This window comes from Pelodiscus sinensis, chromosome 5, assembly GCF_052426305.1.
Source record: "Pelodiscus sinensis isolate ZL-2025 chromosome 5, ASM5242630v1, whole genome shotgun sequence".
In the NCBI taxonomy this organism is placed as follows: Eukaryota; Metazoa; Chordata; order Testudines; family Trionychidae; genus Pelodiscus; species Pelodiscus sinensis.
Window position 1 is genome coordinate 75,938,163 of NC_143056.1, and position 16,969 is coordinate 75,955,131.

A 16,969-nucleotide genomic window follows, 5' to 3' on the forward strand; every position below is an offset into this window, starting at 1 on the left:
GTTCCACAGGTTGACTCTTTGCTTTGTGAAGAACAACTTTCTGTTACTAGTTTGAAGCCTGCTACCCATTCATTTCCTTTGGTGTCCTCTAGTCCTTCTATTATGGGAACTAATGAAGAACTTTTCTTTATGCACCCTCTCCACCCCACTCATGCTTTTATAGACCTCTATCCTATCCCCCCTCAGTCTCCTCTTTTCTAAACTGAAAAGTCCCAGTCTCTTTAGCCTCTCTTCATATGGGACCTGTTCCAAACCCCTGATCATTTTAGTTGCCCTCCCCTCTCCCACCTCCTTTTCCCAGTCTCCCCCAGTTTTGTTCAATAAAGAGAGATTCTATTTTTGACCACACGTTTTCTTTATTTTGTACATCAGGAAGGGGGCTAGGGAAGGGTAAGTGGAAGGAGGTGAGGGAGGAATGGGGTACGAGCCCCCGATGGGGAGGACTGGGCTGGCTCTGCGGGCTTCTGGGGGTGGAAGCTCTCCTGCAGCACCCCAATTGCCCCCTCTCCCCAGATGGCAGCCTGCGGCAAGTGCAGCCAGTATGATGGCCGAGTGCTGTGATGTGCCCAGTGTGGGCACTCAGGGCTCTCCAAGACAGGACTGCTTTGCAAGCGGGGCACCCCTGAGAACTGTCTGTCCGGGGTGGGGGTCGGGTCCCTTTAAGCACAGCCCTCGGCTAGCCTGAGGCAGCAGCTCCACGCTCTAAGTCCACATCTGATGCCCTGCCGGCACTGCTTCCAGCCATCCTTAACCCTGGTTCAGGGTCCACTTAATGTGGACATGCTAGTTCGAATTAGCAAAACGTTAATTCGAACTAGTTTTTTAGTCTGGATGCGTTAGTTTGAATTAGCTTAGTTCGAATTAACTAAGTTAGTTCGAATTAGCGCTGTAGTGTAGACATACCCTCAGAGAGAGTAATGCCATTAAAATCATCGGTACCTTGGTTTTCCTTCCTCTGGGTGCCAGCCTTGTTCAGCTTGTAGGAAATCACCAGATCACCAGCCACATTGTATAAGGCACACTACAGTGCTGACTAGGCCTTGTGGGTGACTTCCCCCTGACAGAACAGGAAAGGGACCTTTCCTTAGCAGACGGTTTGGCTGAGTTGACTTTGGACCTGCATTTCCAAATGAAAAGCATAATCACCACATCCTCTTGCCTTTCTCTCTTTGTGTCCACGTGCCAATACCTGCCTGCTTGCAAGACAACAATGTCTGATTTTGGAGCCTGCAGGTGCAAAAGCATTACTGTGTGGCACTGGGACCTTAGCTCTTGAGAACAAAGGCTTGGATGGTGGATTTTGTGCGGTTTGTGGGGTTCAAAAGAATGGTGGAGGGTACAAAACAGGTGCATGGGGGGAGCTTTAATAGCCACAACAGGGCATTGCTGAGGGAACAAACAAGTTTTCCAGTAATTCCGAGCTAAAGGAAAATCCCTGAAAGAGACTGGCTGATTATATAGAAAGTTATTAAGCCCAAGTTTTGGTGCTCCAGGATCTCTGTCCATCTGTCTCAAATATCACTGCTGCTCAAGTTATCCTTGTGCTCTTTAAAGAGCCCCTCGCTCTGGCACAGACGGATGGCAGGTGGACTATGGTTCACAGGAGCTCCCAAAGGAGGGAGGTGACCAGTGGGTTCCTGAAATGATCTATACTAGGCAGGGCCATTCCTAGGGGGGAGCAATGCCCAAGACAACCCCCTTTCCACCCCAAGTCCCACTCCACAGTGCCCCTGTTCTGTCCTAGGCCCGCCCTTCCCCAAATGCTGGCCAAGTGGCAAGGACCATTCAAGGTTATAAGTAGGGCAAGGGCAGCTGATGATGAAATCTGTCATCCAGGAAGGAGAAATGAGGTAGAGGCTATGTCACGTGGACCTAGTGAAGACTTGAAAAGACTAAAAGGGCCTCCTCATCATGCCTTTTTCACCAGAACCAGAGTTTAGGCTGCCAGCATCATTAATGAATGATGCTAGAAAGAAAAGAAATAGCAAAGACAATGAATTGTAGACCTCCCCTTGGCGTTTGTAGCATTGCCAGAACATTCCAATAAAGACTACTATACAGTGCAGACCACTAAAGGGAAAAGGTCCCTGAGAATTTGACTAGGGCCCTATCATTTTCACAGCCATAAAAAATGTGTCACAGTCTATGAAATCTTCCCTGTATTCTGAAATCTGATCTCCCCATGCTCATTGGAACCTGGGGGACCCAGCTGCTTGTCCGGCCAGGCTGGGGAGGGACAGGAGTTGTCTTTCCCCTACACAGTCATTCTTGGTGGGGAGGTCAGAACCGCCTTGAGAGGCAGTGCAGAAATGAAGGGGGAACCTACTGTAGCCCTGCCAGGAAGGCTGCAAAGAACTGAAGGTGGCAATCTCGGGACCTCCTATCCTACAATAACTTTGCAAACTTCCCCTCCCCCCACAATCTTATTTTGGGCTAGGATCTGCATGGTTAGAACACCATGAATTTTCAGATGTAAACATCCGAAATTGTGAAATTGACCAATTTGGAAAACATTTGGCTGTGAAATTGACAATAATGCATGGTGAATTTAGCAGAGCCTTATCTATGAACTATTCAGTGGAAGTTGTGAGAAAGAGTCTGCCAGAACCTTTTGCAGTGTTGGACCTCGGGATTCATTGGGGAACCCCCAAAGTGCAGCCTTTCTTCAACTGGGGCTCCCATATCAAAAGAGAATCACAAGGCTAGTGTAGGGGGGTTGTGAGTAGAGTCACTAGCCATCCAGATTTTTCCAAATATGACCTCTTTCTTGGTTCTCAACTCTTCCTCTGGGCACATTTTGGAAATATTAAAAAATGTCTGCGATCTTTTCCTGGCCTTCCAGGCTGGCTGTCTGGAGAGCAGTGGTCCTTGTCTGGAAACCCAGTTCAGATGGCAGTACTGCTGCTAGCAGCAGCGCAAAAGGAAGGGTGGCATATTATGGTATTGTCACTCTTTCCTCTATACTGCCTTCCAGACTGGGGGAGGCCAGAAAGCAGGTGCCACTGGCCAAGTACTTACCTCAGAAGGCAGTGCCACTACCCACAACAGTGCAAAAGGAAGGGTGGCAGTGTATAGTATTGCCACTCTTCCATCTCTGCCATTGCTAGTGGTGACTCTGTCTTTCTAGCTGGGCAGACAGAAAGTCAGTGCTATCATCAGTAGCAGCAAAGAAGAAAGGGTGGCATAGCATGGTATTGTTTCCCTTCCTTCTGTGCCACTGCTGATGGCAGCACTGAATTCAAAACAGGGTGGCTTCAGAGCGAGAGCTTCTGGCCAAGCACCTAGCTTGGAAGGCAGCAGCACATCACAAAGGGTAGCATGTTATGGTATTGCTGTCCTTCCTTCTGCGCTACTGCTGGTAGCAGCTTTCTCTTCTAATCTGGGCAGCTGGAAAGGCAGTGCCACCACAGCAGCGGCAGAGAGGAAGGGTGGCATGGTATGCTATTGCCTCCCTTTCTTATGTGCCACATGGCAGCAGCCATACCTTCTAAGGGGGGTTGCTGGGAATTGGTAGCAACTGGTCTGCCTTCCAGCCTTGATGGCAACCTTCCACCAGCTGCAGTGCAGAAGGAAGGTGGCATTGTCTGTGCAGATGGAAGTGTGACAATACCATACCATGTCGCCCTTCCTTCTATGCCACTGCTTGGGGCAGCACTGCTTTACATGCTGAGGGACTGGAGAGCGGAGGTTACACCCAGCATGGAAGTCAATGCCACTGCCAACAATAGCACAAAAGGAAGGGTAGGGTGGTATCTTATTGCCATGTTTTCCTCTTCACTGCTGCTAGTGGCAGTGCTGCCTTCTGTGCTAGGCAACCACAGAGAAATGATCTCTGATCACATGCCCAGCTCAGATGACAGCGCCACTGCCAGTAGCAGCACACAAGGAAGGGTGGCCTGGTATGGTATTGCCACCCTTCCATCTGCACTGCTGCTGGTGATGCCACTGCCTTTGGATCTGGGCAGCAGCGGAGCTGTGGCTGCTGGCAGGTCACCCAGCTCAGAAGTCAGTGCCACCACTAGCAACAGTGCAGAAGGAAGTTTGGAATGATATGGTATTGCCTCCCTTCCTGCTGCACTGCTGCTGGTGGCAGGGCTGCCTTCTGAGCTGGGTAGCTGGAGAAAAGTGGTGCTACTGGCCAGGTGCTGATCTCAGAATCTAAAGCAAAATTCCAATAGGCTCCATTTTGGGCACAGACGCCATCTTGGAGTTCTGAAACAACAACCAGACTCCAACTTGGTCGCCCTTCGTCTTCTCATTTTTCCCGCCTTTCCCACGCTGTGGCTGGAAAACCCTGTGGTCACATGGCTATAGTCTGCCCAGAGGCAGCAGACATGTAACTGCAGTCTGCCCGATGACAGCTTACTATATAAGGGTTACCTCTAGCTTAGCTTGGGGCTGCCCATCTGTGTGGCGGTGTATGCAGTCACTCAAAACTTGGGGCCATGCCATACATCCTCCTCCCTCTCCAGTGCTCTGTCGGTATCACGTCATAGGATTTCTGGGTTGGGTAGCATGCCTCACAAGCAAGGAGTATGCAGCCACATGCCATTCCTCTTTGCGTTCGTTCACACTTGCCGCCGCGATGACGCAAGGAAGGGAATAATTGGGGAGAAGTCTGTCATCGCTGCTATCCAGTTGCTGTTCCTACTTTTCCTGAGACGAGATCAGAATCGGGTGGCTGGGGCAAGACATGCTGTGAAAGATGGTACTGTGCCAGTGATCACTCTTCTGATCACCTTTTTACCTTGGCTATCTTAGGTCGCAGTCTAGCTTTTATTTGTTTTTGCTATATTCTTGTGTAGTGGGGTCCTTAAAATCCTGTTAAATAGTTACTTGCCTGTTTATCTTTCCCTGTTATACTGTTATAATAAAAACCTGTTAGTTTACCTCATCTGTTTATCTTAATTATTTGAGAAATTGTGACCCCCCCTCTGATATAGATGCAAGTGTGGGGATGGACCTAATAGTTCTGATAGTTGGTGTTCTTTAGGCCAAGGGATTTCCAGCTAACAAGAAGGCAGTGCCTTTGCCAGCAGTAGTGCAAAAGGAAGGGTGTCATTGAATTTTATTGCTACTCTTCCTTCTGGACCATTGCTGGTGGCAGCTCTACCTTTCAGGCTGGGCAGATGGAAAGGCAGTCCCATCACCGGTAGTGGTGGAGATGGAAAGGTGGCATGGCATGGTATTGCCACCCTTCTTTCTGTGTCACTACTGATGGCAGTGTTGAATTCCAAACTGGGAGGCCACAGAACTGCAGCCTCTGGCCAGGCACCTCTGGAAGGCAGCACTGCCACCAGCAGCAGCACATAACAAAGGGAAGCGTTTTATGGTGTTGCTACCTTTCCTTCTGCACCATTTCTGCTAGCAGCTCTATCTTCTAGTCTGGGCAGCCGGTGGAGAGGGAAGGCTGGCTCGGTAAGGTATTGCCTCCTTTCCTGATGGCAGTGGCACTGCCTTATAAGGGGATGTTGGCAGCAACTGGTTAGGTGCCCAACCTAGATGGCTACCCATAAGGAAGGGTAATATGTTACAGTATTGCTGTGCTGCTGCTGCCAGTGGCTCTGACTTCTAAGCTGGGCAGCAAGAGTGTGCGGTAGCCAAGCACACAAGGAAGTCTGCCACCAGCAGCAGTACAGAAGGTCTGCTGCTGCCACCCTGACAATGGACCATTGAGACACTATAAGCTGCTACAGCCTACACTTCAATGCTTGCACACGCTGCAGAGTGATGCAGGGAGAGTAAAGGAATGACAGTGGACCCAAAGGAAATGATTAAAGTCCTGTTCACAACTCCTTTTGAAATTAATGGGAATTCTGGGCATGGAGCAGCTGCAGAATCAGGCTCTTCATCAGACTTCACATAGGCATCTCAGGCATATATATCGTAGCCATATGAGTCACTGTTTGCAAATGACAATGGAGCTATTTAGCTATTTCCAGTCTGACACTCACAATACTTAGGTACCCAGACAATAGGTGGAAACAAAAGTAAAGGCAATTTTCTTATAAACTTTATTAGTTCACTGTACATTTAAAAACACACATAGAAATGGGAGGCTGAACAAATTGATACCTCTTACGTGCGGAGTACCTGGCCATGGGACCCACTTTGAAAAATAAAAACAAAACAAATATTTTGGCACCTAAACAAGGAGCCTGATTTTCCAGTGAGCTGAGCTTCCACAACTCCAGCTGGTGCTTTCCAAATCAAAATAGGGTCCAAAATTAGGCACACCAAAATAGAGGCTTCCCAAATTAGAGATGGCCTTTGATGCCTTCATATTTTTGATACAATGGGCTTAAACTACCCACCCCAATTTAACATCACTTGAAGTCCCCTGATTTTAATTAATTATACCAGTGTAAAACTGGAGTAATGCAGTCATGAATTAGACCTGGTATTTCTAGTTCTACTGATTGAATAGATTGATTTGCACTGTGCATCCTGTGGGACAGAGTCTATATCAGTATTCACACAGGGTATTGCCTTACTCTTCAAATAATTTCTTTAAAGTCAGTGGGGATATGGATGGAGTAATGGTACTATTCAATTTGAGGAAGGCTAAATAACCATAATCCTATGTGTGTGTATAGAGCCCATCCCACTGGGGCACTAATCTTGACTGGGGCCACTGGATGCTATCAAAATACAAACAATAAATGTTGATTTGTGAGCTATGTTAAACTGAATCTAATTAAAATTAAAAAATAGAACATCACTAAGAGCACTAATATTAAATTTTGTTGCAACCATTATTAACTATCTTTGGTTTGTGATTTCTTCATTTACTCCTAGCTGAACCTTAATCCTTAGCTCAAATCTACTCAAATAACCTCCGAAGAAAAGATTTTTTCAATGGAGTTGCTATCTTCATGGATGTTTTTCTGTGCAATGGTTTCATAGGTTGTTTTTTCACCGGCAGAACCTTCTTTGGTGTTTGCAGCCCTCTAGCAAGATCAACATGCTCATTACAGAAGTACTTGACATTTGCTTCTGAAAGGTGTATGAGCATGCCCTCAGACAGGTCCATGCACTGAGCATGGACCCAATGGCCATCTCCATTGGAACAGTAGATCATAGCTGGCTTGTTGAGTTCAGTTGAATAGAAAGGAACCCAAGTGTTGATGTCAATGTCACAGTTAGCCGAACAGGTGATCCAGTAGCCTGTTTCTGATTCATCTTCTTCATCATCTTCATTATAGGTGTCAATATCATCATCATCAAATCTATTGGCTTCAGCACTAAAACAGAACTCCTCTGAATCTTCAAATGGAGTGGAGTCCCCTGGGTCTTCTGTAGATGTCTGACTGCAAATTTGTGCTGCCTCCTCCTCATCTTCTTTTTCTCCTCCACATCTCAAAATGTAAAAGTAGTTTGCATCTGAAATTAGTTGCCTGTTGTCTCCTGGTATACCAAGCAAGATGGACCCATTGCTCATATCACTACCAAACCATATCTTGCAGTGTTTAATATCTGGTGTCCAGTCTGGGGTCTCCCTTTCTATAATCTTTATGTTGTTATCTTCTAAAGTGACTGTGTTACAAACCAGCCTCTTCTGGTTGTCACACTGGTAGCCCCCAACAATGACAAACTCTTTATCGCCAGTCTGAGTCACAAGCGCACTGGAGACAGAGATCCCCCCAGGCAAGACGGTGCAGCTCACAGCTGGGCTGCCTAGTGGCAGATCAATTTTCAGTCTGTACAGGTTGGGAGGTCTGATGTTATTTTCAAGGGAATGACCCCCTAGGATGTAGATGGTATCATTTCTGGCAATGGAGACATGGAAAGAAAGTCCATCCTGAAGCTCTGGAAGGATGTAAGATGTACAGCATCCAAACTCAAAATCAACCAAAAACACATGGGGCATACAGTCTACTACACTATTCCATTTTTCTGTGGTTCTTTGCCCAAGAGGGATATATGACCTTCCCCCAAATATAACACTCATACTTTTACCTCGGCTATGAACTATATTAATGGTATGGCCATATCTGGCTTCAGGAACATCCCCCACTAACTCTTTTTCAGTGCAAATAAAGGTGATTTTCTTGCTAGTCTTGCATACCATATCCAAAACATAAATCTTATCAGATAGTTCATTGTTTGGTGTTTTCCCACCGTGGATGACATACTGGCATTTTTCAGACTCTGTTTTGCCATTGAGAACACAGAGAGCAGGGTAACGGAGAGGGGGAAGATAGCAGGACTCCTTAGAGAAAAACGCAGGCTTCAATTTGAGCTCGTTTTTTTTTAAATCAAGGAGAAAAACTCCAGTGGGGCAGGATCTCTTTGGCCAGCCTTTTTGTCCAAAAAAGAAAACCCGCCCACCAAAATTCAGCAGAGAAAAGCCTGGCTGAATCAAGGATGAATTATTAATGACTGATATCATCTGCAGGGACATTATGTCTGATGTTTGCGTCATGGTACTGACAGTATCTGAAGAAAAAAAAAGACACAGAAAACCACATAAGACACACTTTAAACAATGTCAAGGTGATCAGCTCAGCAAATGACTGTTACCTTGGACAAGCCAGGCTAAATCTGTATCTCTCTTTCCCCACCTGTCAAATGGAGTGATGGTATTTACTCAGCCTTAAAACATATTCATACGGTGAATTTTATGTTTAGATAGGAACTCTGGGTTGGATTCCATGCTAAGACATGTAGCATATATGAAGTACCATTTACTCCATTAATTGGCACTACTCGTTTTAGCAAATACCCCTGGTGTGGATAAAGGGTCAGAACCAGGCCCTCTCTGAGCTCTTAGTATATATGTCGTCCATTTAAAGATCAAACTAAGAAACTAAGCTCAGCCTGATGGTTGCTGAAGGCTGGTTTTGTTGTATGTAATTGCTGCTGGTATTTCAAATGTTATTACAGGAGTTTCAAGGAGTCCTGTGGCACCTTATAGACTAACCGAAGCGTTGGAGCATAAGCTTTCGTGGGCAAAGACCCACTTTGTCAGATAGACCCACTTTGTCAGATGACATACATCTGATGAAGTGGGTCTTTGCCCACGAAAGCTTATGCTCCAACGCTTCGGTTAGTCTATAAGGTGCCACAGGACTCCTTGCCGCTTTTGCAGATTCAGACTAACACGGCTACCTCTCTGATACAGGTGTGTGTGTGTGTGTGTGTGTGTGTGTGTGGGGGGGGGGGGTTCCCACTCATGCACATCCTTAACAGGCCTATAACAGAACCATTCTGCCCCACCACTGCCTGCCAGCCGGATGGCTTTTAAGGCGGCGCTGGGAATCACGCCCCTTCTGGGAAGTGGAGTCCGTCTTCTCCCTCCAGCTTCCATCTCCCAATAGGAACTGCCCAGCGGCGGGAACTACATTTCCCAGCAGGCACCTGAGCCCCAGTACTGTGCCCTGGCATCCGCAGAGTGGGTTTCAGGTAGGGGAGTTGCCAGGGCCGGGCGGTGAAGGGTTAAACTGCAGGCTCATGAGGTGGGAGCGGGGAGGAAGGAGGCTGCCGCGCGGGCTGGGCTCGGGAGATGCGCTAGGGCAGGCGGGGGAAATCTTCCTTGTGCCTGCCAGGAGCGGAGCCGCCGCCGCCCAGCTTGGGGGCGGGGCTGCCCGCTCGGGCGCTGGCGCTGCCTTTGCGCCTTGATTTGCCCAGGGCAGGGTGGGGGCGGGTACCACCTGCCGATGCTGCGCGCGCTCCTGGGCAGGCGGAGGGGGCATCGCCCTGAAGCGCCTAGGATGCGCGGGTGCCCCAGAGCCGGGTTTTGTCCTTGCGGTGTGTGGCACTGAAGAGTGTCGTGGGTGTGAGCAGGGAAGGGGGCAGAGCACAAGGAACCTCCATGCAAACTGGCTCAAGCAGTTCTCAGGATCTGGGGATCCTCCCCCCCCCCTCCGGGAAGCCTATGGTCCGATTTCAGGGGTTCTGCCAAGCAGGGCCAGTGTTAGAGTCAGTGCGGCCCAGGGCAGAAAAGAAAGACCAAGTTCCACCACACAGAGTGGAAGCCCTTTACCGTCAGCCCCGCCACCTGAGGTTTAAGCCAAAGCCCGATCAGTTTAGTTTTGCAGGGCCCACCTATGTTGTGGAGCCCTAAGAGGCTACCCCCACGGGGTACGTCTATACTACAGGGTTTTGTCGACAGAAGCTTTGTCGACAGATACTGTCGACAAAGCTTCTGTCGAAAAGAGCGTCTAGACTACATTCAGTTCTGTCGACAAAGCAAGTTGCTTTGTCGACATAACAGTGTGGGCGCAAAGGACAGTTTAGATGCAATAATGCCTTCTGTCGACAGAACTCTGTCGACAAAAGGCGTTATTCCTCGTAAAATGAGGTTTACCAGCGTCGACAAAACTGCTGAGTTCTGTCGATGTTATGTCGACAGAACTCAGCGGTAGTGTAGACGCAGGTTTAGTTTTGTCGACAAAAGTCCACTTTTGTCGACAAAACCCTGTAGTCTAGACACACCCACAGAGGCCTTGACTTTTATATGCAGAAAAACAGTTGCTATGACTGTGGAGTTTTTATAGCATGGGGGTGGGAGGTAAATCAAGAAAAAGGCTGAGACTGCTTGGTCTGGGTTACAGAAACTGAAAGACCAATACGCTGGTGGGAAAATCCAGTTTTGTAGGTTTTTCCTTCTTTCCCTGGGCCAGTGAGTTTATGAACAGAGCATGGCATAAACATGATACAGGCCTATCCAGGCATCAGAAATATATCTCTTGCTTGCTTGTGGATTACAATTCATAACTCCCTATTCAATAATTTGTAGTGTGTGGGTGAAGGAACATTTCAATTTAGGCAATAAAAAAGGACTTTTTTCTCCATACACAAGACCAGATGTACTGTAATTTTCTCAGTGAAAATTCATTTGAACTTTGAGAAATGTGAATTCACAATAAAAATACTGTAATGTGCATTTAAATGTGTGGGGTAAATTAATGTAGATTTAATTACACCTTGTAGGTACTATGAAGGCCATAGAGGGTGGTGGCCATAATATTTCAGGGAGGGAGGAATTTGACCCATTTCCAGCCCATGAAAGCTTATGCCCATATATATGTTAGTCTTTAAGATGCCACAGGACTCCTCATTATTTGTATCAAACTTCTTGTGTTGAGTAGCTAATCACCTTCTGTTTGGTTTGAAAATCCTGTTATTTTTTGTTTGTTGTTATTTTATGTCCAATTTCTTTGTTGTTTGTTATTTGCCTTTGTCATTCACCGCCTGCTTATTTGAGACAGGTTGTACTGGAATGTTTCACATTTGCTTTCTTTATTCTAAAACTTGACTTTAAAATAGTGTGTTAATATACAAAACATGTTGGAAAATAACACTGAATGGTCCATTCTTCCATTCACCTCTGGGGATGAGAGAAATTTGAAATGAAAAAGACTGAGTAGTTTATTTGTAGCATCCGTTTTGTCATAACAGGATTGTGCCAACACAATTCAATTACAGAATCATAGAAATGTACAGCTGGGAGGGACCCTGAGAAATCAATCAAGGCCTGACCCCTGCATTGAGGCAGGATCAGTATATGTAGACTATCCCTCGCAGGTGTTTGTTTAACCTGTTCTTAAAAAGCTCCAGTGATGGGAATTCCATAAGCTCCCTTGGAAGACTATTTCAGAGCTTAGCTATTCCTCTAAATAGAAAGCTTTTCTCAACATCTAACCTAAATTTCCCTTGCTGCAGATTAAGCCCATTCTTGTCCTACTTTCAGTAGACATGGAGAGCACAGGTAGTTTGATTGAGGTGATGATAGACACAAACCCCTTGGCAGAAACAAAGCTTATTGGGTACAAAAATGTCTTTTGTTTTTCAGAAATATCCGCTGAAAAGTTTGGGATGTATAGTTTTTAGATAACAGCTTTTTTTTTCTTAACTGTCCTCTTTGACAATAAATACTGTTTGACTGGTCATGTAAATCACATGATAATGTTTCTGCTCCCAATTGGATGATTGAAGCAATTTAAACAGGAGAATAATTAATAACAAATGTTTCTAATTAATATGATTATCAAATAAATAATAATTTGGACTAAAATTCTTAAAAGTTTACTGCCCACGTCTGTTTTCATAAATACCTGGTATATGTCTGGACACTAGCAAGTAATGACTTATATGACCCCATGAATCCTAGTGAACCAACTCAGCTTCTGGTCACAAACAGATTTGCAAAGCACTGTATTTGCAATTTGAACAGCTTTGATTAGAATGTTAGACTGCTGACTCTCTCAGAGATCAGATCCCAGGGGAACATTGAGATTTAATTGGTAAATGCTCCCTTTGCTGTTTCCCAAATTCTCCCATCAGTCTGAAATCATTGGTCTCTTGGCAGGAACACAGGTGCTTAATACAGGGATTGAAAGCTACTTTGCAAGATTATATTTGTTTTCCTCTTTGATGATCCTGCCATTGCAGCATTTTGTTCAATAAGATTAATCCAGGACCTTCTGAGAGAGCTGGGGCTAATTCCCCACAGCACCCCCCCCGAGACTTGTAGACTGAGCAAATGTGGCTCCTAAATTCTTTATGATCAGATTCCCATCTGGACACCCTTCATCCTCCAGGCAACTCTAGTCTAAACTAGCCATCTACTGAAGCACATAAATAGCATTTATCAAAGCTTTCTCTAACTTTGGCTCCCAGAGTTTGCTTGGGTAAGACAATAAACATATTAGACGTACCTGGCTGACGGAGGGATTTTGCTTCCTCCTGAAACCTTTGTTTGTAGCTGGGATTCAAAAGTCAGCACTTATGGAATCTTCTGTGACTGCACACGGGGGCTGTGGCATGGGCCAGTAAGCAGGCAGAGGGTATGTATGCTTAGATTGCAGATGTGCTCCTTAGTGCTCCTCTGATGTGGCTAACTGCCTGTGACCGTTTTTTTTTTTCTTCAGATGGTTCAAAAAGAAATCCATCTTGCATCTTTAGAAGTTTAACCTATTCATGCCTAGCCAACTCAGAGTGGCAGTGGACAGCTGTTATTTAGATTGTAAATGCATCATGGGGAGTGGAGGGGTGGGAAAGGATTGATGCTGTATTTTACTTGATGTTTGTACGGTGATGACCAGCTTGATCTGCTTTTGGATACTACTGTGTTACAAAGTCACTGCTAAATTCAAAGACAACATTTGGAATTTTAATTTATATAAACTTAAAATACCCCAACCCTACACTTTGACTGGGATCATTTTTTCCCCTTTGGAATTCTTAGGCTATAACTAGATTGTGACATTGAAACTGAATAAAGGAAGTGTTAAGTGCATGCAGCCCAATAAGTGAAGGCTGACTAAAGCTCTGATTCAAAGCCCATTGAAATCAATAGAAGACTTTAAAGGCTTTGGACCAGTCTCTTGAAAAAATATGAGTGCTCTGCAAACTTCGGTGGCACTTTTCACCAGAGTTCCTCAGAACATTTTTCATACAAACCATAATTAAGCCTCCCAACTCCTCTGAGGATACATCCCTCTTACAGATGGAGCAATTGGGGCAGAGAGAGAGAGTAAGGGTAAGATAATTCGAATTAGCGCATCTAGATTTAAAAACTAGTTCAAATTAGCATTTTGCTAATTTGAACTAGCGCATCCACACCGATTGGACGTTGGGGTGCATTTAAGGGCAGCTGAAACCGGTTCCGGCAGGGCATCAGGTCAGTAGTTGCTTTGTGTGGCTGCTGTCTGAGGCTATCTGAGCCTTGTGCTTAAAGGGACCCCTTGTATAGCCGGTTCTCAGCTTTTCCGCTTGCTTGCCCACCTCGCCGAGGGACAGCAAAGCGTTTTTCTCTGCGCCTGCCTGTGTCGGTGGTTCCCACTGGGGACGCCGCCGCAGTTGGCAGTATGGAGCCAGAACTCGCCCTGGGCATTCTGCTCCAGTTCTTGGACTTCCTGCTGCAAGCCTGCCAGCAATGGCTGAAGGCTGCCTGGCACCACCTGGTGCATGTCAGCCCCCTGCCTCTCCACCTGGCCTCCCTGGGAGCTGTGGAAGAACTGCAGTAGCGCCCGGATGCCAGCGTGCCCCACCGCATCTGGCGTCTGGACACCAGCAGCGACTGGTGGGACCGCATCGTCCTGGAGCGCTGGAGAGACAGACAGTGGACTCAGAACTTCAGGATGAAGAGGGACACCTTCCTGTAGCTCTGCGAGTGGCTTGCCCCTGCTCTGCAGCGACGGGACACTCGCATGAGGCCCACCATCCCCCTCCAGAAGTGTGTGGCCATCGCCCTCTGGAAGCTCTCCATGCCGGACAGCTACCAGTTCGGCGTGGGGAGATCCACCGTCGGAGCAGTGCTCATGTAGGTACGGCACTCACCAGCCACTGGGCCGGGGGGGAGGGGCACTATAAGGAGGGAATGGGCCGCCCCAGGAAAAACGAGGGCGGGAGAGGAGGCGACAGTGCCCCGCACAGGAGGGTTCGATCTATCCCAGCTGTACTACACGCCGCCTGTGGTGGCCAGGATCACACCAGGGGTCGCTTCTGGGAGTCGGGCACGAGGCAGTGCCAGGGAACAAACACTCCCAGCCACCCGGGCGCCCCAGTGATTCACGGTTTGCTGTGTCTCTGCAGGTGGTCAAGGCCATCAACCGGGTGCTGCTCTGCAGGGTGGTCCGCCTTGCCGACCCAGATGCTGTCATCTGGGGGTTCTGCGCCTTCGGCTTCCCCAACTGCGGGGGGGCCATCGACGGGATGCACATCCCCATCCACGCCCCGGAACACCAGGCCTCCCAATACATTAACTGCAAAGGATACTTCTCTGTGCTCCAACAGGCCGTGTGTGACCACCGGGGCCAGTTCACGGACATTAATGTGGGCTGGTCCGGCAAGGCACATGACGCCAGGGTGTTCCACAATTCCTCCGTGTGCCAGAGGATGCAGGCTGGGACCTTCTTTCCCGACTGCCACATCAGGGTCGGGGACATGGACATGCCCGTCTGCCTGGTGGGGGATGCGGCCTACCCCCTACAGCCCTGGCTGATGAAGCAGTACACGGGGCACCTCAACCCCTCCCGCTAGGCCTTCAATGCCAGGCTCACCAGGGCCCGCATCTGATCGAGGGGGGCCTTTGGATGCCTGAAAGCCAGATTTAGGTGCCTCCTCACCCGCCTTGACCTCGCCGAGCACAATATCCCTCCCGTGGTGGCAGCATGTTGCGTGCTGCACAATTTGTTCAAGCGGAAGGGGGAGGCATTCCTGCCAGCTTGGATGGCTGAGGCTGACCGCATGGCTGGCCACTACGCTCAGCCCCGCACCGCCACCGTCCGGGAGGCCCAGCGGGGGGCTGTCCGGATTCGGGAAGCCCTTCGGGAGAGCTTCCAGGTGGAGGAGGAGGACTGAACTCTCCCTGCATGCACCATTGGGGCCTTCTTCCACCCTCCCCTCCTTCTCCTTTCCCCTCCCTAACCCCCCTTCCTAATGTTAAATAAAGACACTTGTTTTGAAAACAACAATCTCTTTACATTTTACAGAACTGGGGTGGGGGGGAGGGAGGAATGAGGGTGGGAGAGAGGAGGAGGAAACCTGGGAGGAGGGAGCTAGAAGGGGGAGGAAGGGAAGGGAAAGCTCAGGGTTGGGGGTCCTGCTGGCTCTCCCGTCTCATAGCACTGCGGGTGCGAGGGTGTCGGGGGGGAGTGGGTGTGGAGGGTGGGGCAGGAGGGACGGGGGCGCAGAGGAAGCGGGAGGGGGAGCGAGAGCTGGGACGGCTGCAGGGGCCGGAGCAGGAGGAGGCAGGAACCTGTCGACCAAGGTCTGGAGGTGGCCTCCAAGGGCACGGCCCTGCTCCTCCAGTGCCTTCAAACTCCGCTAATGCAGCTGCAGGTCCTTCCAGACCCAGTGGTCCTGGGTTTGGAGCTGGTGCTCAGGTAGCCGCAGGTGCCGCTGGTGGTTGTCCTCCAGGTTCCTGGTGCGCCTGCTGGCCTGGGTGCAGGTGGCTGTTGCAGGTGGGGTGGTGGGCCCTGCAGTCCCAGGTGCTGCAGCTGTGGTGAAACAAAAGTAGTGGTCAGTTCTCCCTAGGGACACTGTGGGTGAAACCCAGCCCCCCTCTGCAAGGCGAGGTCGGCGTGTGGGGAACGGGCCAGGGCCCCCGCATGGCACCCAGCTGCTGCTCCATGGTGGGCAAGGCCCAGGTGCACGGTCCCTGGGCTCCCTCTCTCCCCACCCCATACACATAAGGGGAGCAAGATGGCACTCACATGTGGAGCCCTCCCCGGCCTCGGATGACACAGCCGATGTGCTCTGTGGGGTGCCTCGGGGATCCTGGGAAGGCTCCCTGCAGGCTCCTGGCTCTCAGCGTCCTCCTCCTCTTCCTCGGTGTCAGGGACGGGTCCCTCTGCCCTGGGGTCGATCACCCCCCAGGGGGCATGGACGGTGTGAGCCCCCAGGATGCGGTCCAGGGACTCAAATTGGGGGCAGGCCTCTGGATCGGCCCCTGGCTGGCAGGCCCTGGAGTAGGACTGCCGCAGGTCCTTGACCTTGCAGCGAACCTGCTCCCGTGTCCTCATGTGGCCTCGGGTGGCCAGGCTGGCAGCCATGCGGCTGTAGATGGCCGCATTCCTGTGGCTAGTGCGGAGATCGTGGACGTTGGAGGCTGTGTCCAACCTCGATTAAGTCCACAATCTCCGCACTAGACCAGCTGGGCGCCCACCTCTTGTGGCCCCGGGCAGGCTCCTGTGAACCGCCAGCCTAGTCCTGGGAAGAGGGAGAGGGCTGGGTGGCAGCGGATGGCTGGCTCATGCCATGGTAGGTACAGGGTCTGTTGGCTGGGTGCTGGCAGACTTGCAACTGGCACAAGCAGTGTAGCCAGACCGGGGCCGGGAGGGGGGCAGAAAAGTTTTTCTGGTTTGGCCCAGAGTGGCCACCAGGGCAAGCTGGGAACGGCTAGCCTCCAACTAGTTCGAATTAAGTGGCTACGTAGCCCTTAATTCGAACTACTTAATTCGAACTAGGTGTTAGGTTACCTAGTTCGAATTAAGTGCTCCGCTAGTTCGAATTAAGTTTG

At 49.2% G+C, this 16,969-nt stretch overlaps 2 protein-coding genes across 4 annotated transcripts in view; one reads left to right on the top strand and one right to left on the bottom strand.

Annotated features, from left to right (window-relative positions):
• Nucleotides 1–6,022: 6,022 nt before the first annotated feature.
• Nucleotides 6,023–12,912, bottom strand: RAG2 (recombination activating 2). The gene is made up of 2 exons (XM_006124471.5): nucleotides 12,663–12,912; nucleotides 6,023–8,439 (listed from the first exon to the last, which is right to left on the bottom strand). Exon 2 carries the CDS (start codon nucleotides 8,423–8,425, stop codon nucleotides 6,824–6,826), a length of 1,602 nt encoding a protein of 533 aa, XP_006124533.1. The 5' UTR covers nucleotides 8,426–8,439; nucleotides 12,663–12,912; the 3' UTR covers nucleotides 6,023–6,823.
• The window catches only part of IFTAP (intraflagellar transport associated protein), a 68,029-nt gene continuing 60,334 nt past the window's right edge, over nucleotides 9,275–16,969 (top strand). For 2 of the 3 annotated variants that reach the window (XM_075927510.2, XM_075927507.2), the window contains exon 1: nucleotides 9,275–9,405. The gene's annotated coding sequence lies outside the window, so the exon portion shown is untranslated. The remainder of the gene's footprint in view (nucleotides 9,406–16,969) is intronic. The other variant, XM_075927509.2, reaches the window with a different exon arrangement.